Source organism: Cnephaeus nilssonii (assembly GCF_951640355.1).
Source record: "Cnephaeus nilssonii genome assembly, chromosome: X".
NCBI classification, from domain to species: Eukaryota; Metazoa; Chordata; class Mammalia; order Chiroptera; family Vespertilionidae; genus Cnephaeus; species Cnephaeus nilssonii.
The window spans coordinates 73,643,161-73,655,247 of NC_137071.1; the positions used below are offsets into that span (position 1 = coordinate 73,643,161).

Sequence of the window (12,087 nt, forward strand, 5' to 3'; positions counted from 1 at the left end):
GAAATGTCAGTGCAGGAAGTCATCCAACCCTGATAAGTTGACATGTAGAATAAAGTTGATGGTGTTATTTATTACTAAGGTAGTCTTGGTGAAGGGTTACGTGTGTGTACAGTTGGAGGAGGGGCAGGCAAAAGGGAATGTAGATAAAGTGAAATAGAGCTGATGTATTCAGAGCTTATGTTGCCTGAGGTGAGATCAGTTACCTGCTTGCAACTGAAATTTCAAACTTCTGCTTAGCGGGGAACTGCGTGAACAAATGGTGACTGATAGTTGGAAATATCAGCAGACATCTTAAATTTTATGCTCAAATGAACAAGCAATGAACCAGGAGAATAAGTCCAGTTGGTTTCGGCTGCTTGTAATTTTTACCTTTTTATTTAAAATCACAGCATCCTTTCCAGTGAACGCCTATGTGACTGTGCATTATTACAATGAAACCAGCAACTATACTACAACAGATACGTGTGAATGTGGTGTTTATGGCTTAGCCTCACCAGTAGCTAATGCGATGGGGGCGGTGGGCATCCCTAAGAACAATAACTACCAAGCTTGTGACTACAACACTGAGTTTACTAATACCGAGAAGCCTTGGATTGCACTGATAGAAAGAGGTAATTGTACATTTTCAGAAAAAATTCAAACAGCAAGCAGAAGAAATGCTGATGCTGTTGTGATTTACAACGTTCCAGAGACTGGCAACCAGACGATACAGATGGCAAATTTCGGTAAGTAATAATACATAGGTTCCACAAAAGAGGTAATGTCTTTGTTTATCGTAAAATGGTATTTCCATCTAGAATTACTCTTGATCTGGCAATGAAGGTATAAAACAATTTTACTTTAATTTTTCTTGCCTGGCACTACTTGAAATTAACTGACTATTACTCGATATTTGTAATTAATTTGGTCCTAGGACAAAAGCAATTCATGAAGTAGATCCTATTTTCTTTCACAGTTTTTTTTAAGCTGTATTAGTTTTCTCAGTGTGTATTATATAATTGTGTTTTAATAATATGTGCATTTACCTCTAAAGCTTAAAGAAATCAAATATTTTTTTATTTGTTAATTTGTACTTTTCAGTTTGGTTCAGTTTCTTATGCAAAAAGAGCTGTATGTATTTAGGTATGCTATGGCTGCAAAATGGACTTGTTATTATGATTAAACAATAGCTTATTGTAAGTGTGAAAAATGTTTACATAAATGCGAATTTGATTGCTGTATACAAGTGAGACTTGAATCTGTTTGTGGGAATAATACATATAAAACTACTCTATAAGAAACATTATACATTGAAAAGGGTATGGCAGAAATAGGATAACTGTATAATTCACATCTAAAGTAAAGGTTTCCCTTATAAATATTTACTTATGACTTCTTAAGTATATATAATCACCAATTTATTAACTTTATAAAGGGATTTGCTTCTAAGAATGACTATTTTTTTTATTTTGTAAAAAAAAAAAGCCACATTCCAAATAAATGATTTTTAAACCACTGAAGAAGTAGACTTCTGACCCAAGTTTTTAATACTGTGGGTGGGTATGGATATTTTTGACCCCAGACTTGTAATAATATCAAACAAGGTAAGAGTTGACAAAACATAACATCAGAATAATTGGTGTTCTCCCTGCCAAATTTGGCCTCTGAAAAAACTAATGTAAATTAAAGAGGTGTCAGAATTATAAAAAAGAAAATCAAATTTCTGTTAAAACTAGTAGAAGGGTTGGACCATTCCAGGTTGTACATATATAATATAATTAAGTACTAATGTTTGAAAAACAAGCTGATTATTTTATTGGGTATTGAAAAACCAAGTGAAGTGGTCTTTCAGTGGTACAAAATTATTGTAAATGTACAAAACTCTACTTGACACCTTTGTAACATATCCTAGACATTGCCAAAAGTCAGTCACTTTATTTTTAAGAGCACTTCATAAATATTCCCTGTGTGTTCTTATATTTTTATGTGACTTTTATTTTGTAGAAATAAATGAGACAGCTTTCTGATGAAAATTAGAAATTAAACCTGTTCTAAGGAACCTACTTATGTTTCAACTTCTAAGATTCTGAGTACTCTAGGTTTCCTTTTCCATGGACAATCACATTCTGCTTGTTCACTCCCTGGACATTTTTAAAGTGTAAAATGTATGAAACTAAATGGTAGTACTGTTTTCAAAACTTGCTTTGCAACATGCAGTACAGGCCAACATCTAGTGGAATGTAGGTACTCAGCAACTGAATTTAAAAGATTTACCAAAGGTCGCTTACAGTAAATCTTGCCAAAAGGCATGTAAACAGTCATTTGAATATATGGCTCTGAGCCGAGTTTAAAAAACATAGAAGTTACATTTATCATTCAATATATACCTCCTACATAATCAAGGATATGTGATCAAAACTTTTTTTTAACTATGGAATTGCCCGTTTTAAAATGAACACATTGAAAAAATAGTATAATCATAGTAATTACAATAGTTAATATGTATTACCATTTATTATATGCCAGGCACTGTTCTGGGGCCTTTATTTTACTTAATGAATATTGATATTTAACATTGGATGATCTCAACCCCAAAGGATTAAAATTGTAAGGTTAGTGTTTTGCACTAATAACACCTGTTCACCAGTGTGTCATTGCAGTTCTTCCTTCTCAGAAATTTCCCTTATATAGAAGCTATTATATGATGCAGTTGACAAACATAGGCAAACAAGTGTGGAAAACTATGATCAGCCTCTAGGACAGCAATTTTTCAACCGGTGTGCTGCAAGCATTTTTAAAACATGCAATACCTGACTATTTAGTCAGGGGCACTGACCTCTTTTCCCTTAGATTGTCAAATAAAAAAATTACAACAACCAACACAACAATCCACTGTGAATGAATCAAAATTAAACCTATTTTAGTGTGATGAAGGCCTGGGGCTGAGGGGGGGAGCTAGAAAGGGTCAATGCAGGGAAAGGGGCATCTGTAATACTTGCAACAATAAAGATTTAAAAAATATAGTTATTTTTTGGTATGCCACAAAATTTTAGTAATTAGCTTATGTGTGTCATGAGATGAAAAAGGTTGAAAATCACTGCTCTAGGCCATTAAAGATTGAGTCATTTTATATCATAAGCCAAATTTTTGTTTGTTTTTGCTGTCTTTTCATTAGTGTTTCTTTCGGTTCAGGCACAGAGGGTGGAGCAACAACTCCTCCTCCTACAAAAGCTCATGCCTTCACCTTCCATCACCTTATCTTTTATCACTCCTAAAAACCACCTTTTCAGAAAACCACACTCTAGCCCCTGAGGGCTGTGCCATCTTTTCATATTTCTTTGTTTCCCCCACCTTTTAATTCCTTCAGTCCTGTTTTTCTATGCTAGCTAGGCCTTATTAGCTTTTCCACAATGTTCCTTTTTGCTTCTTACTGATGGCAATTCCCTTCAATGAGAGACCACTAGGAAAAGACCTGTACTTGAAAATGTTGAGTTTATTACTTATTGCAACAAAGGGTGAATGCATAAGAAGGGAAACTATGAAGTGTCTCAATAAAAGGGTGATAGAAATGACTTACAGGATTTGATCTTGCTTTACATGATTTGGGGGAGAGTTTAAGGAAGCAGGCATTTGAACAGCCATCCTATTTTTGCTCAAGACTGAGTACTTTAAGTGCTAAAACCAGGAAATCCTTGGGAAAACCAGGCTGAGTTGGTCACTCTAGCTGGCTTTGTTCTAGACTTGGATGCTGACAGGAAGTGAGGATAATTCACTGATCATATTTCTAAATAAATCTTATATGTAAGTATGGAAGACTAACCCTAAGCTAAAGCTATCTATATATATATAAAGAGCCACGGTCTGTAATGTCCAAAATGACCTAAGGGATGACCAAACGCCAGGCTGTGCACGCAGCAGCCTCGGGTGGGTGGGGACTGGTGAGCAGGCTGAACTGCTGACCTGTCAGAGAGAGACAAAGGTGGGGCTCTCTCTCTTCGGGCCTCACCAGCAGCCAAGCATCTCTCTCTCTCTGAGAGGTCAGTAGGTCAGCCCATTTGCCAGCAGCCTGGGGCAGCTGCTGATCAGTCCTGCCTCTCTAATAAGGCCTGGAGATAAGCCTGGAGACACTAACTGGCATAGAAACCGACCAATCAGAACCAAAACTGGGTGAACTGTGAGGAGCCAATAGCTGCCTAGGAGGCAGAGCTTTTGACACTGACTGGCATAGACACCAATCAATCAGAACCTAATCTGGGTGAACTGTGAAGACAGAACCTAAGGTTGGGATTGAGGAGGGGTTTTAAGGGCAACAGCTGTTTGGTGTAAGGTGTAAGAAAGTGGTTCAATTTTTTAATGACCAGTTTGGCAGTATAGTGCATATGGCCAGCTATCAGTCCAGATATAGGGATTATGTATTTTTGTCTGCCAAGAGCATCTCCTCCTGCTGAAAAAGCCCCCCCCCCCCCCATTTAAGCAATCCTATCCTATATAATCTATCTATACTAATAAAAGGGTACTATGCTAATTAGACCTAGTTGACCAGCCATCTTCTGGATGTCCGACTTCCTTCTGGACAAATCCATGGTTATGGGGGCCAAGGCAGAGGCAGTTGGGGGCAATCAGGCCGGCAGGGCAGGGCAGTTGGGGGTGAGATCAGGCCAGCAAGGGGTTAGGGGCAATCAGGCCAGCCGGGGAGGGCTGTTGGGGGTGAGATTAGGCCTGTAGGAGAGGGCAGTTAGGAGCAATCAGGCAGGTAGGCAGAGGTAGCTTGGGGCAATCAGGCAGGCAGGCAGAGTGGTTAAGGGCGATCAGGCAGGCAGGCAGGTGATCAGTTAGGAGCCAGTGGTCCCCGATTGCGAGAGGGATGTCCCTTATTGGAGAGGGTGCTGGCTGGGCTGAGGGAACCCCCCCCCCCCCCCGTGCACAAATTTTGTGCACCAGGCCACTAGTAATTAATAAAGAAGCAACAGTCACTCATGTTAGCCAGGATGGCAGATGTTGGTCATTTTTGTGGTTTGGACACTGTTCATATTTTGACTGTATTCAAACATGATAATTGGAGTGGTTTTGTTTTTGCCTTGATCTATCACAGTCATGGAATGACCTTTTCTCATGTTGATGTTCTGTGAAATTGTTTATGTTCAACAAGAAAATACCAAGGCCAGATTGATAGTGCCAGGCCAGGTCCCAGATGTCAGAGGCTACATGTCTCTTTCTCACTGACAGTGCATTATGCTCATGCCCTTACTGTTGTACAAATATATTCTCTCCCCCGACTTTATATTTCTGTGCATCCCTATCCCCTGTATGCTGCCTTCAAGGACCCAAGCAAGTCTAAGCAATGCTTCTGCACCCTTTGTTTCTCATGCTTTCATGTTGAGGAGACACACTGTCCTTACTCCTCTGCCCAGTCTATTTACATTTTCCCTATTAGGAGTATTCTCTTTCTGAATGGGGGAAGTTCAATTGGAGAAGAGCTCCCACTGAGAAGGAATAGTCTATAGCCTGGTACTTGGAGGTAAACCTTTAAATCAAAGTTTCCCAATTTGCAGTGTGTTTTGACTTAGCATTTTTATGGGGTTGGAAATATAAGGATATGCTTATGGTATCCTTAAGTAGCCATGTAACTTAACAATCCTTTTCAAATGCTTCAGAAATATTCATCCAATTCTGTCCCAGGTATGCAAGAAAAGTCAGGACTACTCAGTTATTAAAGCAGAAAATTTGGAGCAAGTTTAGCGCTTGCTGAGCAAACAGGTTTTGAAAGTTAAATATGCAGTTAAATAGGTAAATTTCTTTAAGAAATACTTAAATTTGAATGTAATTTACTTTAGCAAAGTCAGTAATTTGAGAGAGATAAAATGGTTCTTACGTTTTTATCATTTTAACTGTGTCCAATGAAGTGAGATTTGCAGCATTTCAGGATCCCCAAAACTCACCATTCCAGAGTAATTAAGTACATGGAAAGGACGAGTTTAATCAGAGAAGCAAACTCACATGTTTTCGGGGAAAATTTTTCTAGAAATGAGAGGGGAAATTAAAAAAAAATAGTATATAAATAAAGTGAAAAGATTAAAAACTTCAATAAGGCTTAGGCTCAGATATACATATAAAGAAGAGCTTAATTCAAAGAAATCAATCAGTTCTACTTCGAATGATCTCAAATATGTATAGATGTATCCATCTCCAAAACTTCATCCTCAGATATCTGCAGTAACTTCCTAATTGATCTCCCTATTTCTCTCATACCCTTCCAAGCCCACTCTACACTGAAACCAAGTGGCTGTTTAGAAGTAATAAATCACACTCTTTAAAATATGTCAGTGGCTTCTCATAGCACTTAGCGCAAATGAAAACTCCTTTCCATGCCCTTGCCCATCTATGAATCACCTAGCTTCTGCCTACCACTCTGACCTCAGCTCTTCACACCTCCCCACACACTTACTACGCTATATATATATATATATGCATATACTAGTATGTACTAGTATATATACACATGCATATGTATGTATATGTACATATATATAATAGTCAACTTGTGTTTTATTATTTTTTAATATTTTTATTGATTTTTTAGAGAGAGGAAGGGAGAGAGGAAGAAACATCAATGCGAAAGAGAAACATCAATTGATTGCCTCCCATACACACCCCAACCAAGGATTGAATCAGCTACCTGGGCATGGGCCCTGACCAAGAATCAAACCGGTGACCTTTTGGTGCACAGAACGATGCTCAACCAACTGAACCACATGGGCCAGGGCAACTTGTGTTTTATTTTTAACATTAACACACTTATTCTGTAGCTTTCTTTTGCCACTCAACAGTAGGAATTGGAGTTATTACTATGTCGATAGATTTACATTTAGATCTAATTCGTTATTTTAACTACTGCATAATATTTCATCGTGTGTATACACACATAATTTATTTACCCACTCCCCTATAAATGAACATTTGGGTTGTTTTTATTTCCATTCTTTTGTACATAATATTTCAATGAACATAATTATGGCTGATAACTAAGGAAGCTATTGATATTGACCTTGCATTATTGATGTTAATTTTACATCTGACCACCTTGTTGAACTATTATTTTTGTTTGTCCATTGATTCTCTGAATTTTCATGATAAATCACAATTTTCTCTACAAAGTTTTAGCTCATTTTTATATTGATTGTACCTCTTACTTCTATCCAGTGGTTTTATTCTCATGCCTTGGGCTCCAGTAGTGTAATAGTGTATATCGTTGACGTGTTCCTGACTTTACTAAGAAAAATGTTCCAACTCGTCTACATTAGTGTGTTGCTTGATAGAAGTTTCTAGGAGGTACTCTTTATCAAGTTTCATGACTTCAGTAAGGCTTTGGAATCTTGTTATTATTACTAGCAAGCTAGAATATAAATACATATATAGCTAGAATATAAATAAATAAATATATATATATATATATACATATATGTATGTATGTAGATCGACATATAAATACAGTCATCTCCAGCATAACAGCAAGAATATGTTCTGAGAAATGTGTTGTTAGGTGATTTCATCATTGTGCGAACATCATAGAGTATACTTACACAAACCTAGCTGGTATAGCCTATTATACACCTAAGCCTATTGTTCTTAGGCTGGGACCACCATTCTAAATGCAGTCCATAGTTGACAGACATGTTGTTATGTGGCACATGACTATATACATATACAGTATATTATTACAGCATATAATCCAAAGGGGGAATCCAATGATTTATTGTCATTTTAGGAGAAATAATAAAGTGAAATAGAGAAACAATAGTTTAAAAGGACAGTTTTTTGTTTGTTTTTAGATATAGTTTTATTATTGCCCTGAATAAAAGGATTAAAAACATATTCATTGTTTATACGTATGATTTCAACTTGAGTGCCAAGTTGTAAGACACTAACAAAATTTAAAAGCATCTTAAAAATTAGAAAAATTGAAGTGGCTGAGGAGAGGTCAATGAGGGGGCGGGGAGGAGACATATGTAATACTAATAAAGAATTTAAAAAAAAACAAAATTATTGGTTATAAAAACAAGTGCCATAGTAAAGAGTAAGGAATAGTAAATGTAGAGAAAAATATAAAATAGAAAAACATGGGCAAGAAGACAAATTTATAAGCAAAATATGTGTTAATTTTATTTTTCAATTATAGTTTACATTCAGTATCATTTTGTATTAGTTTCAGGTGTACAGCACAGTGGTTAGGCAATCATATACTTTACAAACTGTTCCCCCTAATATTTCCAGTACCCACCTTGCACCAGATATAGTTATTACAATATTATTGACTATATTCCCTATGTTGTACTTTACATCCCTGTGACTATTTTGCAACTATCGATTTGTACTACTTAATCCCTTTACCTTTTTCACCCAGGCCCTCTGGCAACCATCAGTCTGTTCTCTGTGTCTATGACTCTGTTTCTGTTTTGTTTGCTCATTTATATTGTTCTTAGATTCCACATTAGTGAAATCATATGGTATTTATTTTTCTCTGATTCACTTATTTCACTTGACATAATATACTCTAGGTCTATCTGTACTGTCATAAATGGTAAGATTTTATTCTTTTTATGTCCAAGTAATATTTTATTGTATGTATGTATCACACCATTTTTTATCCACTCATCTATTGATGGGCACTTGGGGTGCTTCCATATCTTGCCTATTGTAAATAATGCTGCAATAAACATGGGCGTATAAATATCATTTCTTTTTAGTGTTTTGGGTTTCTTCAGATATATATCCAGAAGTGGAATTTTTGGGTCACAAGGCAGTTCCATTTTTCATAGTGGCTGCACCAATCTGCGTTCCCACCACAGTACATGAGGATTCCCATTTCTCCACATCCTCACCAACATAAATTTCTGGATGTATTGATAGTAGCCATTCTGACAGATGTGAGGCAACATCTCATTGGGGTTTTAATTTGCAATTCTCTGGTGATTAGTGACATTGAGCATCTTTTCATATGTCTATTGGCCATCTGTATGTTCTCTTTGAAGAAGTATCTATTCAGGTCCTGTGCCCATTTTTTTTAATTGGATTGTTTGTTTGTTTGTTTGATGTTGAGTTGTATGAGTTCTTTATAAATTTTGGATATTAACCCCTTACTGGAGGTATCATTGGCAAATATGTTCTCCCATTCAGTGCATTACCTTTTCACTTTGTCGATGTTTTGTGTGGGGTTTTTTGGTTTGTTTGGTTTTTGTTTCTTTTGCTGTGCAAATCTTTTTAGTTTTATGTAGTCCTGTTTGTTTATATTTTCTTTTGTTTTCCTTGCCTGAGGAGATATATCAGGAAAAATATTCATAAGCAAAATATTTGACAATCATACCACAATGTAAATAAAAATGACAGTTATTTTAAGAACTGGTATGATCATGAGATGTACTAACAAGTATATAACATGTTAGGTCTGGAAAATACATCAGCTATGCTTGAAATTTATGAAACTCTACAAACGTCACAACCTTTAATATAATGTGGCTTACAATAACAAGATTTTAGTACTGCTCTCTCATACATTCACATAAGTCTCCAAGTGCTCTCTTTCAGCTCTCTCTCCCCCATTCAGACACATACATACATCTTTGCATAAGAGTTTATATTTTTATAAGGAAGTCAAATATATAGTGCTTCTAGATGCTGGTCTCCATAAAAACCAAACTGAGTACATATAGTTTGAGTTCTTTAAAGTACGTTTTATCTCACTTTCTCCATCTTAAATGTTTTGTGGGAGTTCAAACACATGCTTTTTGTTCATTAATAAGTTTTTTGCTTAACTTTTGGCCTCTTCCTCCTAAAATTTTAAGGCTTTATATATTACGTTATAATTTGCTGCCAGGACATTGATTTCCCCCAAAATTGTTGTTAGTTAATTATCAGGAAGGAATATGCATGTGTTCGTGTGTGTGTGTGTGTGTATGTGTGTGTGTGCGTGCGCGCGTGCGTAAATACAAAAAAAAAAAATGCCTGAGCAGGATTGTATAAAACAGACTAGTTTCTCTTAAATACTCTCTCCCATTCTTTATATCAAGTATTGGTTTCTAAGTCCTCTTACCCCAGCTACCCCTCTTCATTATGCAAGCCTATCTTCCCTAGGCAGCAAGGACTTCTTTTAAATAAATTATATCTATTTACATCTAAACTTTCAAATCTCATGTCCTGCTTATTTAGGGAATTGTTAGCTATGCAGGAACTACTCTGATAAAGTGTACCAGGTGGGACTTTATTTGCTGCACCTGGAAACAACATGCCACTTGAACAAACCCAAATTCTAACTAATGATACTATCAGGACTTTTGACAGAACTGTGGAACAGTGAAGTTGGAGAAATGATATTTCAGAGCATTACCCTTCACATCAAACAACAATCTATTCCACCTGTGCTCAGAACCTGCCATGACCACATACATGTTTAGCAATATAATATTAGTTAAAAGCTTTTAGATTTTTAGATGTATATCATATTTTATCCAAATTTTAATAATATATATTCTCCGTATGCCCTTCTAATGATGTCATCATGCAATGAAAGTGGACAAATAAATTAGTCTCTGGCAATAATCATTACATTGACATCTACTCAGTGGAAAGTAAAGATAGAAGAAAATGAAAATTTGCTAATTCACTTGCTTTCAATTTCAATTTTAAAATGACTGTCTCTTAGTTTCATTATTCCTAATAATCAGAGCTCTTTTTTAAATTTTATTTTTCAATTACAGTTTGCATTCAATATTATTTTATATTGGTTTCAGGTGCACAGAATAGCGGTTAGACAATCATATACTTTACAAAGTAACCCCCTGATATTTCAAATACCCACCTGGCACTGTACATAAATGTTACAATAATATTGACTCTATTCCCTATGCTGTACTTTACGTTTCCATGACTATTTTGTAATCACCAATTTGTAGTTCTTAATCCCTTCACCATCTTCACCCAACCTCGAACCTCTCTGGCAACCATCAGTCTGATCATAGATCTTTTTCTTTCAGTATTGCACCTAATTCCTATTAAAATCTATTTTCCTTACTCTTTATAAAAGTAACTAGAGAGATTCATGCACTGCGGGGGTGGGGGGGTTCCCCTCAGCCCAGCCTGTACCCTCTTACAGTCTGGGACCCCTCGCTCCTTACCACCCGCCTGCACCAGAGGTGGGAGAAGCTCCTGCCACCACCTCTGTGCTAGCCAGCCATGAGCCCAGTTTCTGGCTCAGTGACACTTCCCCTATGGGAGCACACTGACCACCAGGGAGCAGTTCCTGCATTGAGTGTCTGCCCCCTGGTGGTCAGTGGACATCATAGCGACCAGTTGTTCTGCCCTTCGGTCGATTTGCATATTAGACTTTTATTATGCATGATTGTTATTAGTAAGCATTCTATTAGCTATGTGCCAAGTATTCTTCTAAGTATAATCATTTCAACAACTCCATGAGGTACATAGTGTTAATACCCCCATCCTATATAATAAAAGCCTACTATGCTACGTGTCTAGTCGGCCAGTTGGTCATTCAATCAATCAAAGTGTAATATGCTAATGATATGCTAAGGCCACTCAACCTCTCGCTATGACATGCACTGACCACCAGGGGGCAGATGCTGTACTTTACGTAGGTTAGCTTGCTGCTGGGGTCCGGCCGATTGGGACTGAGCAAGATGGGCCAAACATGCCCTGGAGCCCTCCTGCAGTCCCTCCCTGGCTGGCCAACCTCCTGGGCCCCTCCCTGGGCCCAATCATGCACCAGTGGGGTCCCTCGGCCTGGCCTGTGCCCTCTCGCAATCCAGGACCCCTCGGGGGATGTCAGACAGTCAGTTTTGGCCCTACGGCAGAACAAATGGTCGCTATGATGCACACTGACCACCAGGGGACAGACGTTCAACTCAGGAGCTGCCCCCTGGTGGTCAATGCACTCCCATAGGGGGAGCACTGCTCAGCCAGAAGCCGGGCTCATGGCTGGTGAGCACAGTGGCGGTGACGGGAGCCTCTCCTGCCTCCACGACAGTGCTAAGGATGTCTGACTGCCGGCTTAGGTCCACTCCCCATGGGCTGGCAGTTGGACATCCCAGGGGGCTCCCA

At 37.7% G+C, this 12,087-nt stretch overlaps 1 protein-coding gene across 1 annotated transcript in view; it reads left to right on the forward strand.

Annotated features, from left to right (window-relative positions):
• Positions 1 to 319: 319 nt before the first annotated feature.
• RNF128 (ring finger protein 128) overlaps positions 320 to 12,087 on the forward strand; it is a gene marked incomplete at its 5' end in the record, with an annotated part of 118,796 nt that continues 107,028 nt past the window's right edge. The window contains one exon of the mRNA XM_079765833.1: positions 320 to 725. Within this exon, the coding sequence (XP_079621959.1) occupies positions 320 to 725 (406 nt within the window). The remainder of the gene's footprint in view (positions 726 to 12,087) is intronic.